This window comes from Chiloscyllium punctatum, chromosome 4 (assembly GCF_047496795.1).
Source record: "Chiloscyllium punctatum isolate Juve2018m chromosome 4, sChiPun1.3, whole genome shotgun sequence".
NCBI classification, from domain to species: Eukaryota; Metazoa; Chordata; class Chondrichthyes; order Orectolobiformes; family Hemiscylliidae; genus Chiloscyllium; species Chiloscyllium punctatum.
In genome coordinates, this window is record NC_092742.1 from 33142428 (window position 1) to 33161390 (window position 18963).

At 41.1% G+C, this 18963-nt stretch overlaps 1 protein-coding gene across 2 annotated transcripts in view; it reads left to right on the plus strand.

Annotated features, from left to right (window-relative positions):
* atxn3 (ataxin 3) overlaps window positions 1–6340 on the plus strand; it is a 59168-nt gene extending 52828 nt beyond the window's left edge. For both annotated transcript variants that reach the window (XM_072568333.1, XM_072568334.1), the window contains exons 10-11: window positions 1079–1152; window positions 2992–6340. In XM_072568333.1, coding sequence (XP_072424434.1) covers window positions 1079–1152; window positions 2992–3083 — 166 coding nt within the window. In that variant the 3' untranslated portion in view covers window positions 3084–6340. The remainder of the gene's footprint in view (window positions 1–1078; window positions 1153–2991) is intronic.
* The last annotated feature ends 12623 nt before the right edge of the window (window positions 6341–18963 follow it).

Consider the following 18963-nt stretch of genomic DNA (forward strand, 5'->3'; position numbering starts at 1 on the left):
TGATGAAGCTTGGCATTCCTTTTGGGCTTTTTAATCACCTTTGCACTTACCAGCTTGACTTAATGACTTCTGTACCTGTGTTCCTAGATCTCTGTATCCATCTATTCTTGCCATGATTACATTACACTACACCTACAGCAATGGTATCTCTGATGAGACCTAGGCAGCATTCAGGCTTGGGCTAATAAGTGACAAGTAACATTGACCAGGCAATGGCCAGGCACCATCTCCAAAAATGGAGAATATAACTGACTACTTCCTTGATGTTCATCATTAAAAATGAATATTCCATCACAAACATAATGGGGGTTTACCATTGACTAGAACATTAACTGGACCAGGCATATATTATTGTGACTATATTGCACCTGCAAATTCCCATCCAAATCTCACACCATCCCAAATTGAAAGTATATCAGTATCCCTTCACTGTTGTTGAATCAAAAGTCCCAGAATTCTCTCATAATGGTGCTGTTAATGATATACACTAGATGGACTGAAGCGGTTCAAGAAAGCAGCTCAGCGCTATATTGACATCACTACATGCATACCATGAAGGACGATAACAAAAATAAGTAACATAAATGAAAGCTTCCAATTAATGCCACTTAGAAGTGTTCTTGTGTTGTGAACCCATTGCTTTGGAACATATTCTGATCGGTAAAAGAAAATGAGACGATCATTTCATTAGTATGACTTCCATAGAATCCAGTTGCCTTGAATAAGTTGACTGTAGGAACTGAGTGCTTGCAATATATTAAAAGCTCTGTGGAAAAAGAAGCAATATTCTCTAGTGTCCTGATCAAAAGGCAAAAGTCTTTTCCTAGCCCGTTTCTGCAATGTTCTGACGTAAAATAGATAGTGATCTTCAAATAAATAGTGACATTCCTTAAGAATATCCTTACATTCTTGAACCCTTTTTTGGAGTTCAGCACATAAATATGCCACATCGTGCAAGTTCAAATTTTAGTGTTGTTCACAATTATTTTAACTACATAGAAATGCCAGCCTACATATTCAAAAAAAGCAGTGAACCTACTGTGTAATTATATAATGCTTACATTTTTGTTTCCACCAGAAAACAGCGAGTACAACCAGAAGTTACAGATCAATCAGAAAAACAAAGTTGTTCAATACTGAAGACAAATTCAGGTAAAATTCCTGATCTGTTCATCCTGTTGAACTGACAACAAGCGTAAAATATGTCAGTTATATACTGTTTAACCATTAAGCTTTGCTTTTTGTAAAGCTAATCTCTCTTAATAAAATCATGCATGTAAGAATTGTATCATAAGCAGTTGCTGCATTGCCAAGATCTGGGTTTACATATAGGCACACAATGACAAGTATTTTTAAAGATTTGTCCATGGGATGAACCCACGTCAAGCTAGGCCAATGTTTACAGCTCATTCCTAGGGAAAGTGAAGGAGTTCTACCTTCTTAAACCTTTGCAAACTTTGGGGTACATCGACACCCACAGTTCCCTTAAGAAAGGAGATCCAGGATTTTTGCTGAGTGACAGGGAGGAATAGGGATCTACTTCCAAGTCAGAATTGTGTGGGGTTTAAAGGGAAACTTGCAGATGGTGGCATTCCAATGCATTTAGTGTCCTTGTCTTTCTTGGTGGTAGAGGTCACAAGTTGGGAAGGTGCTGAATAAGGAACTTTGAGTTGCTGCAGTACATCACCTAGATGGTAGGCACTGTTGCCATTGCATGCCATGGTGAAGGGAGTAAATGTTGATGGTGGCAGATGGGTTGCCGATCAAAGCAGGCTTCTTCATCCAAGATAATGTCAAGCTTCATGAATGTTTTTGGAGTTGCACTCATCCAAGCAAGTAGACAGTGGAAAGGCACTGGGGTGACAGAAGATGATTTACTTACTAGAGGAAGCCTAACCTCTGACTTGCTATTGTTACCACAGTGTTTGTATGACGGATCTAGTTACGTTTCTGGACAATGGAAACCACTGGGAGGTTTGGGATTTAGCATTGATAATGCATTAGACATTAAAGGGAGATGGCTAGATCTTGTTGGAGGTAGCCATTGCCCAGCACTTGTGTTGCACAAATGTTACTTGCCACATATCACTCAAGCTGGGATGTTCCTGCACATGAACACATACTGTTTCAGTATCTGACATAATAGTTTTCTGAATACGAAAGACATTCTTCACATTGATGTTCCCCTCCATTGTGTTGTGTGGCACTACCTCTGTGCTAAAGTTTCAAATGTATCTAGCAACTCAAAACTGAGCACCCATGAGGTACTGTGGACCATCAGTAGCAGCAAAATTTATTCAACTACGCTCTGTAATCTCATGGCCAACAATATACTCGTCTTTACCATTGTTATCAAGGGAGCAGATTAACCCTGGTGTAATGAAGAGTGCAATAGGGAATGCCAGGAGCAGCGTAAGACCTATATAAATTTGAGGTAAAGCAACAACACAGAAGTACTTGCATATCAAACAACAGAAACGGCATGCTATAGAAGGTATAATCATTCCAACAATCAAATGATGATTGCACAATGTTCATAATTGATGACTGATACCTCAGTTACTGAAGCAATATATAGAAATATGCAGCAAGAGCTGCATATAAGTGGCAAGTAACCTTCACACCACACAAGAGCCAGACAATGACTATATCCAAGAAGATAGAATATAACTACTGGCCCCTGACATTCAATGGCATTATCGTCACTGAATTCTTCCAATACCAATGTCCTGGGGTTGCCATTGACTAGAAACTGAACTGGACTAGCCACATTAATCCTAGCCACATTATTGCCATACCTACAAGAGCAAGTTAAAGCTAGGAATTTTGGAGTGATTAACTTGTCTCTTGATTCCCCAAAGCTTGTTCACTATCTACAATGCACAAATCAGGTAAGTGATGGAATATTCCCTACTTGCCTGGATGGGTGCAGATCTCTTCCTTGGTTCTAAATATTTATTAGTCTGTGATCTTTTTTACCCCAATTCACAGCTGGCATGACTGAACAAGAACTGCCTCAAGCAGATGGGCTGAAGTCGTTAGAAGCTGGTGCCAATGATGATTCAAAAGGGGAAGGAAGTTAATGTGAAAACTAAATACCAGCAATAACTGTTTCCCATTGCTGATCCCTATGTGCAGCATTCCACCTATACTTCAGCCACAAAGACAAAGATGTGTGTTTTCACAGAGAGCAAAAGGTTATTTTCACTCTTAATGCAAAGAACTTTTGTGGTTGTCTTGTTGGATAATTTGTAGTTAAAAGAAAATGCAAGATTTCCTGTTTCTTAACTTCAGTTGTAGCACCTTATCTTTTGAAAAACCCTCTTCATGCACAGTCTAATTAAGAAAATTACAGGGAAGAAATTCAAGATTTCGTAACCAATTAAAAAAAAACGTTTTTGGTATTTTCTGATCTACCAATGATGGGACCTAAGAAGGCAAATACTGAAGTGTTTACTTTTTGAAAACATACTTTAACTCTCTTAACTATAGCTTCTATTCAAATCAGGTTCAATTTAAACATTGAACATGTCAAGAGAGATGATATGCAGCAAGCAGTTGAGCTTTGTGGCATTTTGTGACGCTTGAAAGTTTGTAGATCTGTTTTTATCTTTGAATTTTGACCTTGTCTTCGTGTTTAATTGTTCTAACACAAAGTTCCTGTTATGTTGAATGTGTATTGCAGAGCCATGCAGATTTTTGCTTTTAAAGTCTTTTGTACTTGAACCTGTTCCCTTCATTTTGAGAAGATCATACCAGGGAACATAAATGTATAAAATGGAGTTCCAAGAATTAGGGAAAATTACAATTGAGTAGTCTGTGATAGGTCAGCTTGACCTTTTAAAGCAAAATGCGGGTTCATATCATATCATAATTTTCACTGGGAAATGTAAAGGAGCTGGAGCTGTGTGTACTTTACAGATTGTTTGCTGTATTCCTGATTACATAATATAAACAAAGTCAAAATTGCTGTGTATTGAGATTTTTTGTTGCTTACACTACATAGTAATGTCTTTATGAAGTTAATGAGTTAGGATGGGCCAAGTTTAAAAACAGGATAACCTGCCTTTTCTTTGGCATGCTTTAAAAGTCTTAACCTTCAGATTAAAGTGGTTATCTGTCCAAAGCTCAAACATAGGCCTTCTGTGTAATACTGTAGTTCCTGCAGCTTAGTACAGGACCAACGAGTCGGGGTTCCAAGCCTGCTTTGGCAGGTTTTAAAGTTTCAGTCAATAAGTCAGATAAGAAGTGAGAATGAAGAATGATGGATAGGGTGAATAGCCAAGGTCTTTTTCCTAGGGTGGAGGAGTCAAAAACTAGAGGATATAGGTTTAAGCTCAGAGTGGAAAGGTTTTAAAAAGACCTGTGAGGTAGATGGTGCATGTATGGAATGAGCTGCTAGAGGAAATGATGGAGGCTGGTAGAGTTACAGCATTTAAAAGGCATCTGGATAGGTATATGAATCGGAAGGGTTTAGAAGGATATGGACCAAATGCTGGCAAATGGAACTAGGTCAGATTGGGATGTCTCGTCGGCATGGATGAGTTGGACCAAAGGTTCTATATCTGTGCAGTATGAGTCTATGTCTCTGTAGTTGACCTGATATTTCTGTCATTTAAAGAAAATGTAACTAGTTCACTAGCGAAATTTTGGGAAATGAACTACCTTCCTGCAGTCCTCGGCTCTTTACTTTCAGAGCAACAAAGGTGTATAATAAATGCAGGCATGTCTTTGCTGCCCATGCCCAAGAACATATTTTAACTTGTTAAGTACGTTATTTTTAAGTGCAAATTTGAGCAAAGAATGACAGCATTTTTATTGCATTCTTTCATTTCTCTCTTTGCTCAAAATTTTGTCTTGAGAATGACTGAGAAAAGGAGATTTTTGTCAAATCTTCATCTTACACTCAGCACAATTCATGAGAGTAAGGAAAGCTACCATTTATACTGCAGGCGAGGAGCTTGCTGATGCATTGGTAATTGGGCTGCATTGGTAGAGGCCTTGGCATAGAGAAGGCACTTATTAGTTATGTGACAGCCGTTTGCTGCACTGTCTTGACCAATGTCCTGCTCAGAGTCATTCTTCCTGGCTTAAAATTTCAGTTGAATTAGTATTCTTGCGAAATATCCTGATGAGTGCAAGATGAAAAGCTTTGACAAACTGGCTTTTTTCAGCAAAACTCTAGTTCAGTACCAACAATCGATTCCATTTAAGCTAGACTACAGTTTTGCAGCTACTGGCAATCATTCAGCATTATGGTTTGAATGGTACTCCTCTCATACATATCTAAACAGTGCATTCCTAACATTTGGAGGGTGAAGTGAGGCAAGGTGGCAATGTAGAGTCATGGCAGACTGAAATATCTGCATTGAAAGAAAAACACACCTCTGAACAGACACCTATGATTAGGCTAAGGAGGGACTACCCACTTTTGCTGTCTTCAGTTGTTTAACTTGGAAACACTGAGACTAATTAGATCAGTTGATTCATCTCAATTTGAATGGCAAAGGCCAGGAATGGAATGTCAGAGCTTCCTACTTTGTGCTAGAGTGCTATATCTTGCAGTACTTTTAACTATTGGGTTACCACAAAGATTAGTATTTTCACTTAAGCAAGAGACAAATTTGTCAGACATTTCTGTAAAATCATGTCTTGACTAGAATCAGTCCTTGGACTGAGAAGAGTAGCCTGATCGCAGTTGGTTTGACAGTGAGCACAGTCATTGATTTCCAAGTACCTGAAGTAGTAGGAGGAAAAAGCAAACCAAGTCCAACTTGTGCTCTGGTGAAACAGCCCATTGATGCTCAAGTGTCAAGGCTTATGGGAACAAGGAATGAGAAGGTGACTCATGCCTGTGGAACATATCTCAATTAGATTTAATACTTTTGGAAGAAGAAAGCATTGAGCAGAAAATGAAAACCAGAACTTGTATCTGTTTGCAACTCTGTGTGTTTTTAACAATGTTGCCTCCAACATTGAAACCTACCATAATCTCTAGTATGTTACATTTTGAAAAAGATGTGGCAATGTTTTAAGTATTTGTTATAACTGTTGCAATATTTTTATGTTGTATTTACTGAAGTTTGAATTTAATTTCTGTCTAAAAAGCTGCCTGCAGGAATAAAATTGCATTTGAATTCAGCTTCTTTAAAATAGTAAAGAACTTTGTAAGAAACAAGAGTCACTATCTTGTTTGACATTACCAAGGAGGCAGATGACGTAATATACGATTAATTGTGCTTTGCAATGCTTTTTGCGTGTGCACACTGGAGATAAGATGTGTTGTTCTCTAAAATAGTAACCTTGTTGCTGTGTATCAAATAAAGTTTCATTTTTGGAACTAAGCATACGTGTTTTATTTGACGTTACATAGAGAACTGAATGAAGTCAGGAAGTGAGATGGCATGATGAAGTGATAAGTATTTCTAGCATATATGCAGGCATTTACTGGTTAAGTGCTCAATTCTGTCTTTTGGAGATAATGAATCATTTGAATCTTAACTGTCTGGCATACTGAGACAATTTGTAAATGCTGTAAATAGAATTAGCTAACAGAAAACTGAGAAAACCAGATTTTAAACATAAGCAAAACAAATAAAAATTGAATAAAGTTGGAAGAGCATGAAAAGCATTTTCTCTCACTTTTTTAATAAATCAAAATAAAATTGTGCAAATCCTAAAAAAAACTAACTACAATGAGGTGTTATATCTTGTGATTAATACTGAAATTTGCAATCATTTTAGGGTAAGAGGGGAAACATTTAAAAGAGATCTAAGTGCAACTTTTTCATGCAGAGAATGGTGTGTGCGTGCGTGTGTGTGTGTGTGTGTGTGTGTGGAATGAGCTGCGAGAGGAAGTGGTGAAGGCTGGTACAATTAGAACATTTGAAAGGCATCTGGATGAGTATATGAATAGAAAGGGTTTAGAGGGAAATGGGCCAAGTGCTAGCAAATGGGACGAGATTAGTTTGAGATATCTGAGCAGCTTGGATGAGTTGGACTGAAGGGTCTGTTTCCATGCTGTACATCTCTGTGACTCTATTTGTGTTTGCAAGTCCTTTTTTTAAAATGTGTCTTGCAGTCTACCTCCATTCTAAAAGATGTCTCTGATAACTTTGTGCAAATTATCCATTCAACAGTTTACTAGGTATTCTTAATCCGAACATTTTAATGTTTTAACACTTATATGTGGTGCTAAGCTGACAATCATGGGTTTAGTGATGGCCTCATTCAAACAGATATTTTGTTTCTGCAAGTTTGGATGTGACATATATTTGACTTGCATCCACCTGCTGTGGATTGCAATTCAACAAATGGCACCATAAATCTCATAATCAAGATGATCTTTTAGAATTTCATGCTACTTTTTCCTGGTCCAACTGTTGCTTCACATTCTTGAACCTTCCATCTGTGCCAATTAAACAACTGATATTCCAGTTATCATGCAAGTTTTCTCACCTACTTTTTAACTTCTACTGAATCTTGTAAGTACATTTTGGTTCAACAAGGCTTTTTTTGTCTGCCTTAAAAATTCTGTCACTTACATGGTTGACAGAGTACAATAAAGAGATCTAGCTTATTATGTCTGTTTCAGGTCTGCAATAAAGCTCTCCAATTAATCCCACCTCTTTGTTCTTTCTCCAGAATGTTGCTCTTTTCCCTTTAAGTATTTATCAAATTCTCTATTGAATGCTACTGTTGAATCTGCTTGCATTGTCCTTTACAAATTGTGTTCCAGATTTCAACTTGCTTTAGTCATAGAGTGCTACAGCACGGAGACAGGCCCTTTGGCCCAAAATTGCCCATGCTGACCAAAATGTCGTCCACGCTAACCCCATTTCCCTGCACTTGGCTCATATCATTTTAATCCCTTCCTATCCATGTATTTGTCCAAATGCCTTTCAAGTGTTGTTAATGTGCCTGTCTCAACCACTTCTGCTAGCAGAGTCAGAAAATGTGGAGCTGGAGAAGCACAGCTTCCAAGGAGCAGGAGAATTGATGTCTCAGGCATAGCATCATCAGGAATGTGGAGGGGGAAGGTCTGAGAGATAAATCGGGGAGGGGGGGGTGGTGGTGGAGGGTGGTTAGGGATGGGGCTGGGGGGAGAGGTTAGTTGGAAAGGCAATAGGTGAATGCAGGTGGCGGGTAATAGTGATAGGTTGGTGGGGTGAGTAGAATGGATTGGTGGGAAGGAAGATATGCAGATAGATCAAGTGGGCGGTGCTGAATTGGAGGGTTGAATCTGGGATGAGGTGTGGGGAGGGGAGGGTTGGAAACGAGTGAAGTTGATGTTGATGCTGCTTGGTTGAAGGGTCCCAAGGTGGAAGATGAGGCGTTCTTCCTCTAGTTGTCAGGTGACTTTTATTTAGCAGTGGAGGTTGCCCAGGACTTGCATGTCCTTGGTGGAGTGGGAGGGGGAGTTGAAGTGGGCGGTGGGGTTGTTTGGTGCATTTGTCCTGGGCATGTTCCCTGAAACAGTCTGCGAGTTGGCGTCCTGTCTCCCTGATGTAGGGGAGACCACATCGAGAGCAACAGTAGATGAGCTGAGTGGATGTGCAGGAAAATCTCTGCCGGATGTGAAACAATTCTTTGGGGCTTTGGACGGAGGTAAGGAACCAGGTGTGGGTGCAAGGGAAGGTGCGGCGAATGGAGGGTGGGTTGGTGGTGGGTGTGGACCTAATGAGAGAGTTGCGGAGGGAATGGTCTCTGCGAAATGCACATAGGAATGGGGAGGGAAATATATCTTTGGTGGTGGGGTCTGATTGTAGGTGACAGTAATGTCGGAGGATAATGTGCTGTATCCAGAGATTTGTGGGATGGAAGGTGAGGACCGGGGTGAGGTTCTATCCTTGGTGTAGTTGGAGGGCTGGAGTTCAAGGGCAGAGGTACGGGAATTGGAGATGATGTGCTAGAAGGCATTGCTGATCACATGGGAGGGGAAATTGTGGTCCTTGAAATAGGAGGCCATCTGGGATGTCCAGGACTGGACTTGTTCTAGCTTGGAGCAGATGCAGTGGAGGTGGAGGAGTTGGGAGAAAGGGATCACATTTTTACAGGAGGAGGAGTGGGTGGAGGTGTGGTCAAGGTAGCTGTGGGATGTCCATGTCGAGTTGTTCGTTGGAGATAGAGACTGAGAAGTCCAGAAAGGGGACAGAAATGCTGATACAGTCATTAATGTAGTAGATTAAAAATGGATTAGATTAGATTACCTACAGTGTGGAATTGGCCCAACAAATTCACACCGACCCTCTGAAGAGTAACCCACCCAGACCTAACACCATGGGCAATTCAGCAAGGCCAATTCACCTGACCTGCACATCTTTGGACTGTGGGAGGAAACTGGAGCACCCGGAGGAAACCCACGCAGACACTGGGAGATTGTGTAAACTCCACACAGACAGTCACCCAAGGCTGGAATTGCACCTGGGGCCCTGGTGCTGTGAGGCAGCAATGCTAACCACTGAGCCACCATGCCACCCTGGATGATAGATTGTTTCACATATCCTATGAAGAGGCAGGCATAGCTGGGGCCCATGCAGGTGGCCATGGCTACCCCTTTGGTTTGAAGAAAGTGGGAGGATTCAAAGAAGTTGTTGAGGGTGAGGGCCAATTCTGCCAATTGAACGAGTATGTCAGTAGAGGGGTACTGGTTGGGTCGATGGGACATCCAGTCCCTGTGCATGTCCATCTGGCCTGGTGAAGGCCTCCAAGCCCTCTGTTTCTTCCTCTCCCACCGACCTAACCAGTACCCCTCCATCTCTTCCTGTAACTCAGACCATTACATCCAGTCAACATCCTTGTAAAACTTCTTCTGCACTCTTTCCAGTTTAATAACATCCTTCCTATAACAAGGTGATCAATGCTGAGCACAATGCTCCAAGTGCGGTCTCACCGATGTCCTGTATAACTGCAACATAACTTCGCAACTTCTATACTCAATGTCCTGACTGATGAAGGCCAGTGTGCAAAAAGCCTTCTTCACTGCCCTGTCTACCTGTGACTCCACTTTCAGAGAACTGTGAACCTGAGTGCTAAGATTCCTCTGGTCCACTACACTGTTTAAGGCCCTACCATTCACCATGAAACTCCTACCTTGATTTGACTTTCCAAAATGTAAGACTTCACACTTATCTATATTAAACACCATTTTCCATTTCTTGGTCCACTTCCCCGGCTGATCAAGGTCCTGCTGCAATTTCTGATAACCTTCCTCTAAACAATACCACCCATTTTTGTGTCATCAGCAAACTTACTAATAATCGAGGAGAAAGTGAGGACTGCAGATGCTGGAGATTAGAGCCGAAAATGTGTTGCTGGAAAAGCGCAGCAGGTCAGGCAGGATCCAAGGAGCAGGAGAATCGACGTTTCGGGCATGAGCCTGAAGAAGGGCTCATGCCCGAAACGTCGATTCTCCTGCTCCTTGGATGCTGCCTGACCTGCTGCGCTTTTCCAGCAACACATTTTCAGCTCAAACTTACTAATTATGCCTTGTACGTTCTCAACCAAATCATTGATATAGATAACAAACAGTAATGGGCCCAGCACCAACCCCTGAGGCACTCCACTGGTCATAAGCCTCCAGTCCGACAAGCATCCTTCCACTATTACCCTCTGCTTCCTACCATCATGCCAATTTTGTATCCAACTTGCTTTGGTTTTATTTTTGAAAGAAACTAGTTTCCTTGGGCTTTTTTTTGGCCAGTCACAAACTACATTTTTTCTCAGTCCTGCTTTAGAATCACAGAACTAACACATTAAAGCAGTTTCTTTCCACACAGATGCTCCCTGACCTGCAAAACAATTTCTATTTATGTGTATATATCTCCTGGCTATCAACCTTGAGTGCTACTTGAAATTTTCATGGTTCCTTGATGGTCAAGAATCTCTCTACTTTAGCCTTAAACATATTCAATGACCATACTGCTACCACTCTTGGATGAAGAAAATTCCACAGATTCTCAAGACCCTCTGAGATTAAAAAATTTCATCTCAGTTTTAAATGGAAGACCCCTTGTTTTAAAATTGTCCATCTTGTTCCTGTAGAGTAAACATGCTTTCAGCATATCAAGCCCTCAGGATCTTGTTTGTTTCAACACCTCTATGCAACATCCTCATCTTTACTCCTGCAAGGAAATGGCTTCTGCATTTTCTCCACAGACTTGACTTCCTTCCTTTTATGTCAAGCCTAAAGACACAAATACTCTGCCCAAGACCAGTATTTGACAAAGATTTAACATAGCTTCTATGCTTTTGTATACTCTGAGTGAAGATTCCTGCATACGTATTTAACTGTGTACTTTATTGCCATCTTCAAAGATTTACATATACATTTGCAGACTTCTCTGATCCTGTAAACCCTTGAAGTGGTTACATTTATTCATTGTCACCTCTCATCATTTTTCCATTAAAAACTATCACTTTTTATTTTCTGCATTAAATGTAAAATGCCAAGTGTCTGTCAGTGTTATCAGAATGGCTTCCTGAAATTTGCTACCATGTACCTCAATATTTACTACATCTTGGAATTTTGTATCTTATGCAAACTCAAAAGTGTATACCTTCCATATCCAAGCCAAGATCATAAATATATATCAGAAGAACCAGTGTTCTTAATATTAACAAGTGCCTTCAGTCTGAAGAACAACCATTGACTACTCATCTACTTTATGTCCCGCAACAATTCGGTACCTGTGATACTTACCTTTTAGTCCCACGGGCTTCAATTTTGCTAACTAATCTATTATCTGGTACATTTCAAAATGTGGCTTGAAAATCCAGAGTCTTTGAAACTTACTTCTTCAATGGTGTTGATCAAGTTTGTCAAATATAATTCTATCTTTAACAAACCTGAGAGTTTCCTTTACTGATCCAAATAGCAATTAATTTTGTCCAAGATTATTGTCTCTATTGTTTTTCATGTTATGCTGATTAGCGTGTAATATCATATATATCCCTCTATTCTTTTTCTTTACACCTGTGTCACATATTCAGTTCTTCAGTCCATTAGCACCATGCCCATGTCCAAGGCATGGAAGATTACAGCCAGAGCTTCTCCAAATTCCACCCTTACTTCCTTAGTAGCCTGGATACAATCTATCCAAATTGGATGACCTTTACATTTTGAGAACTGTTAAATTGCCACACTCTTTGACTCTGATGTCCAGCATCTGCAGTCCTCACTCTAAGCCTGTCAGGCACTGACTATTGCTCATGTTGTGAAACCTCATTGTGAAGCTCCGATATTTTTCTAAATAGAGGCCAGGAAAGAATAAGAATGTGTTAGCAAGAGAGCCAACGGTGTCAGCAGAACCACTGCCCTTTTTACGCCTTGTTGATCTTGCTTCTACATGCTGCAGCAGGCTGTCAACACAGACACTGATTCATGTACATCCTGTATGGACATGTAGTTAAGCATCATGCTGACACATTCAGGGTTACAGAGAGACTCAAACAAACAGATGAAATGCAAAACTAATAACATTTATGCAAATATAATTTATATACAGTGCAATGTCTCTGTACTACATAATGCCATGTAAAGATTTATTCTTTCTTTGCCTCCCACTGCGTCTCTGCACTTTCCCAGGTTCTGCAGCTGGAGTGGACTGTGTTTGCTCAGGACTGGAGCCTGTTGGCCTTGGACATTTGATTGGGAAACACTGGGGGATGTGCCTGGATGGCCTAGCCATGCGAAGGGTCTTCTTGCCAGATGCAAGTGGACCCTCCTTGGCTTGAACTTCCCAAGGGTCAGCGGAGAGGGCAGTCAGGGTAGAGGTGAAGGTCGACTGTCCTGAGAGGTGTGTGTATGTGATTTCTCCTCCAGCAGGTTGCCTCTTGGCATCACCCTGTCTCTTTGTGAAGAAAAGGAATTGTAATGTGCAACAGGTTCCCCCCATTTACCACCATCCCCCCAAACAACCACCACCACCTCCATCCCACACCATGCCTTCAGTCATAAAGACCAACAGACATGGTGATGATGTGCAGGACATTGGTTAGGCCACTTTTGGAATACCACATTCAGTTCTGGTCTACTTGCTGTAGGAAGGATGTTGTGAAACTTGAAAGGGCTCAGTAAAGATTTACAAGTTTGTTACCAGATTTGGAGGGTTTGAGCAATAGGAGGAGCCTGAAAGGCTGGTTATTTTCCCTAGAGCATCAGAGGTTGAGGGTTGACCTTATATAAGTTTATAAAATCATGGGGGACAGGGATAGGCTGAATAGTCAAGGTCTTTTTTTTCCCAGGGTAGCAGAGTCTAAAACTGGAGGGTGTGGTTTTAAGGAGAAAGGGGAAAGATTTAAAAGGGATCTAATGACAACTTTTTCATAGAGAGTGATGCATGTATAAAAATGAGCTGCTAAAGGAAATGGTGGAGGCTGGTGCAATTATAACATCTAAAAGGCATCTGGATGGATATATGAATAGGAAGGGTGCTGGACCTGACTCTCCATCACAGCTCTCCAATGTGGCCATGCAGCCAGTCAGTCATATGCTTGAGACATTCCTGAACCTCTGGGCTAGGAGGGCAATTGCCTCCCACATCTCTGCCTTTTGCTCATGAAGTGTGGCCTTCGAGCCAACTAGAAATTATGGAGTTAAAATGATTCTTGGATGTTAAGCTAATGAACAAAGCAACTTTATTGTAGACATGTGAGTCACACGGTCTGTTTTGATAAACAGTACTGCAAATACATCTCCTGAGGATATCCTGCTGGATGATTGGTGCTTGGCAGTCACTTTGATCCTGCAAGTCTGTTCTGGACAGACACTCAGTGCTGATGTTAGTTTTATGGTGAAACCAATACATTCCATCAAGGTGAGGCATCCCAGGCTCCTGAGCTGATCTTTATGTAAAAGATCTTCTGTCTTTCTGTGACAGGGGTGATTAAGTGTTGTCTGAGGTCACTGCTTGTGACAAAGGTCACCTCCATTTTTAACGAGATTACATGATATTGGTTTTCCTGTGTAATTTTTGTTGTCCAAAATTCCAGTCCTTCTTGATATTATCAGCCCTGTTTTAGGTGGCACTGTGATTGGAACACAATTAGAATAATATAAAAACAACTTGAAATGGCTATTGTGAAGATGTCTCCTGATTGTCTTCTCACCTGTGTAAAACAAAGGCTGCTTGACATTTGAATGAATTAGAATTAAAATTAGGTTTATTGTCACAAGTACTCAAGTGCAGGAGTACAGTGAAATGTGTACAATGTTGCCACACAAAGTGCCATCTTAGATACATAGTACCGAAGTACAAATGTTACATACTACACTAGATTAGGTACAAATATAGAGAAATAAATAGAAAAATTCCACATTTCAGTTCTTCATAGTATAAATTAGGAAGTTAAAGAAATAAAGTTAAAAGATAAACATTACAGTCCTTCTATAGCCTGCAGTATCTCCATGCAGTGGGCTTTCTACACAGGGTCTCACTCTCCCTGCACTGCCAGGCTCTGTGACAGGCTGATCACACTGGGCCCCAGTCCACCTGCCACCCTCTCGAGGTCCCCAGCCTTCTGGCTGCTCCGCACTGGCCCGTTCCATTCTGACTCACTAAAATACCCTGTGTTGAGTTACTATTAAAATGCTCCACAATAAGTTATTCCTCTCTGTGCATTTAGGTGAAGCCCCTGATTGTTGATCCCACAGGGTCCTCTCTTGCCTGGGGTTCAGCAGATATCTATTTCTGGCAGTCATAGAGACATACAGCATGGAAACAGACCCTTCGGTCCGACTCGTCCATGCCAACCAATCTAGTCCCACCTGCCAGCTCCTGACCCATATCTCTCGCAACACTTCCTATTCATATACCCATGCAGATGCCTTTTAAATGTTGTAATTGTACCAGCTTCCATCACTTCCATGGCAGCTCATTCCATACACGCACCACCCTCTGTGTGAAAAAGTTGCCCCTTAGGTCCCTTTTAAATTTGTCCCCTCTCACCCTAAACCTATGCCCTCTAGTTCTGGACTCCCTCACCCCAGAGAAAATATTTTGTCTATTTATCCTATCCATACCCCTCATGATTTTATCAGCCTCTAAGTGGTTACACCTCAGCCTCTGACATTCCAGTGGAAACAGCTCCAACCTGTTCAGCCTCTCACTGCAGTTCAAATCCTCCAACCCTGGCAACGTCCTTGTAAATCTTTTCTGAACCCTTTCAAGTTTCACAACATCTTTCCAATAGGAAGAAGACCAGAACTGCATGCAATATTCTAAAAGTAGCTTAATCAATGTCCTGTACAGCCGCAACATGACCTCCCATCTTCTATACTCAATTCTCTGACCAATAAAGGAAAGCATACCAAACACCTTCTTCACTATCCTATCTACCTGCGACTCTACTTTCAAGGAACTATGAACCTGCACTCCAACGTCTCTTTGTTCAGCAATACTACCCAAGACCTTACCATTAAGTGTATAGGCCCTGCTAAGATTTGCTTCCCCAAAATGCAACACCTCGTATTTATCTAAATTAAACTCCATCTGCCACTCCTCAGCCCATTGGCCCATCTGATCAAGATCCCATTGTAATCTGAGGTAACCTTCTTCGCAGTCCACTCCACCTCCCATTTTGGTGTCATCTGCAAACTTAGTAATTATACCTCCCATGTTCATATCCAAATCATTTATATAAATGACGAAAAGTACTGGACCCAGCACCGATTCTTGTGGCACTCCACTGGTCACAGGCCTCCAGTCTGAAAAGCAACTCACCACCACCCTCTGTTTTCTATCTTCAAACCAGTTCTCCCTGCATTCCATGTCATCTAACGTTGCAAACCAGTCTACAATGAGAAACCTTGTTGAATGCCTTACTGAAGTTCACATAGATCACGTCCATCATTCTGCCCTCATCAATCCTCTTCGTTACTTCTCCAAAAAACTCAATCAAGTTTGTGAGACATGATTTCCCATGCACAAAGCCATGCTGACTATTCCTAATCAGTCCTTGCCTTTCCAAATACATGTAAATCCTGTCCTTCACAAATCCCTCCAACAACTTGCCCTCCGCTCACTGGTCTATAGTTCCCTGGCTTTTCCTTACCACCTTTCTTAAATAATGGTACCATGTTAGCCAACCTCCAGTCTTCCAGCACCTCACCCGTGACTATCGATGATGCAACTATCTCAGCAAGGAGCCCAACAATCACTTCACTAGCTTCTCACAGAATTCTAGGGTACATCTGATCAGGTCCTAGGGATTTATCCACTTTTATACGTTTCAAAAGATCCAGCACCTCCTCCTCTGTAACGTGGACATTTTTCAAGATGTAATCATGTATTTCCCTACATTTGTATCTTCCATTTCCTTCTCTACAGTAAACACTGATGCAAAATGTTTGTTTAGTATCTCCCCCATCTCTTGCGGCCCCATACATAGGTTACCTTGCTGATCTTTGAGGGATACTATTCTATCTCTAGTTACACTTTTGTCCTTAGTGTATTTATAAAATCCCTTGGATTCTCCTTGACCCTATTTGCCAAAGCTATCCCCTCCAAAATAGCAGTTGCCAGAGTGCTTCTTCCTCAGTCAGCTAAGGAACTGTGGCAGTGAGGTGCTCACAAGATTGTGTTCCCTTATTTTCTAAACATAGCACTCACAATAAGCTGTCAGTGTCTGAGCTGGGAGGGGGTTCAGGAGGCAGCTTTGACAACGCTTCCTGAGTCCTGAAACTTCATCCGCAGAGATTGAGGAGGTAGCTTCTGGTGGAGCATCTCTTTTCTCTTCTGGAGCTGTGAACATCCCGCTGGTATCTGGAAGACACCAGGAAGAGAAGTGATTGCAGCCAATGGTTCAAAGTGATGTGCAATGAATGGGGTTACTGTGAGAGTTGCAGTGAAATAAACAGTGGTAATTAATTGGTTGGATATGGTGCCATCCCCATAGGACTGGTCCCTGGACATAGATAAGATGAATTCCAGGTGTCTTTTCCCTAGGGTGGAGGATTTCAACACTATTTCTAAGATTTAAAAAAGATATAAGGGACAGCTTTTTTCTACACATAATGGTTCATATTAACTTGCAGAGAAAATGGTGAATGTGGGTATAGTTAGAATGTTTAGTTAGACATTTAGATAAGTACATGAATAAGAAATTTTTGGAGGGATATGGGCCAAGTGCAGGCAGGTGAGACTAGTTTAGTTTGAGATTATGGTCGATGTGGACTGGTTGGAGAGAAGGTCTGTTTTTGTGCTGTATGATACTATGATTCTTCTCCTGCGAGTTACAAGATTCTTCTCATGGGGGGTGAGAAGCTTGATGTTGGGCCCCCTTCCACCTGCCTAGGCCCTTGTTGCCCCATTGTGGCCTTCTCCTACTGTAATGAGAGAAAGGGAGGGATTGAGTGAGATCAAAGCGGGTAGTGCAGCTGTTAGGTCAGGCATGATGGTCAAAAGCTGGTGAGCTGTCCCAGTCAAGTGAATAAGTAGTGGAGGGTTAGTGGTGCTGAAGACTCTGGAGAAACATGAGCTAGTGAAGGAAGATGTTATATACAGTACTAAGAGTGGCAGAACATGATCCTTAGGTGGGACGTGGATGCAGTAGCGGAGACAGAGTAAGTGTGAAGTAGCAAATAGAAGAGTGTGGGACTTTCTCTGATGGAGCAGAGATGGTCATTGAACTTGCTGGCTGTTCTTCTGGACCATGGAGACTACAATGATTGCAGTGTAAATCCTGGGCCAGAGTCAGGTGTTGTAAATTGGACAAAAGGGACACCATAACCGTGGGATGTCTTGTTAATGAGGTGCATTTGGCAAGATATGGCAAGAGATCTTGTTGGGTCTTGTGGAGAGAAAGCCTTAGTGAAGCCCAACAAAACTGACACAGGGTCAACAATAATAGATCAGCCCAACATTCACTCACATTGTTATAGTCAGACCTCTTGAATAAATTGTAATGTCATTAAACTTGGTATTAGTTTCCTTATATGCCATCAAACAATGAGGTTTGTTTTTATTGTGATGAAAATATTCTTAGTTGGTAAAATCCTGTTTACAGGAATTAGATTAGCTGTTTCCTGTTGAGGGTGTAACAATTGCTAGGATTATTTCCTTCCCAATGACTTTTCCATCTTCAGAGTCGTGGAATGGGTTTAAATACTGACTTTGAAGACAGGGAAAGATTTGTTGTTAGTTTTCTGAATTTTAGTTAATATAACATCCATGCATGAAAGTGATAATATTTGCTATTCAACATAGTCCATAAGGAATTCCTAAGCAGCAGAGATGCAGGTGATGCATTCTTTTTATAGAAACATAAGTCGCAGGAATTGACCATTCAGCCCATTGATGCCAATTCATCATTCAACATGATTTTTGCCGGATTCTCTACCTCAGACTCATTCTCTCCATATCCTCTGACATCTTTATCCTCTATCTCCCTTAAATATATTTGATGACTTGGCTTCCATAGCCTATAACAATAGAGAATTCCACAGGTTCACCACTTTCTGAATGAAGAAATTTGTCCTCATGTCAATCAACCACATATCCTGAAACTATGATTCCTTGTTTTGGAGCTTCTGGCCGGGGGGCATCATCCTTGCATCTAGCTTGTCTAGCTGGTTCATGACCATAATACAATTAATTCATACATATGTTTAGAATCATACAGATTCTTGTTAAGTCTGCACTTTAATCTGCATTTTAATCTACTAATTCCATTTTGAGAAATCATTTGCAAGCCACATTAATGTGTAAAGGAGGATTATGTAAAATGAAGCAAACTGCATTTGAATAACATTAGGGGGGAGGGAAGACTCTTTCGACCTGGTTATGGCCTTATATCAAAGGATATTGGGGATGAAAAATGATTGCTGCCTTGCCAGCAGTGATCATATCTGATGAAAAAATGGAAAATAGTATTTTCACTGAGAAAGAATGGGAAGTAGATCATGAATTGGAGATGTCGGTGTTGGACTGTGGTGTACAAAGTTAAAAATCACACAACACCAGG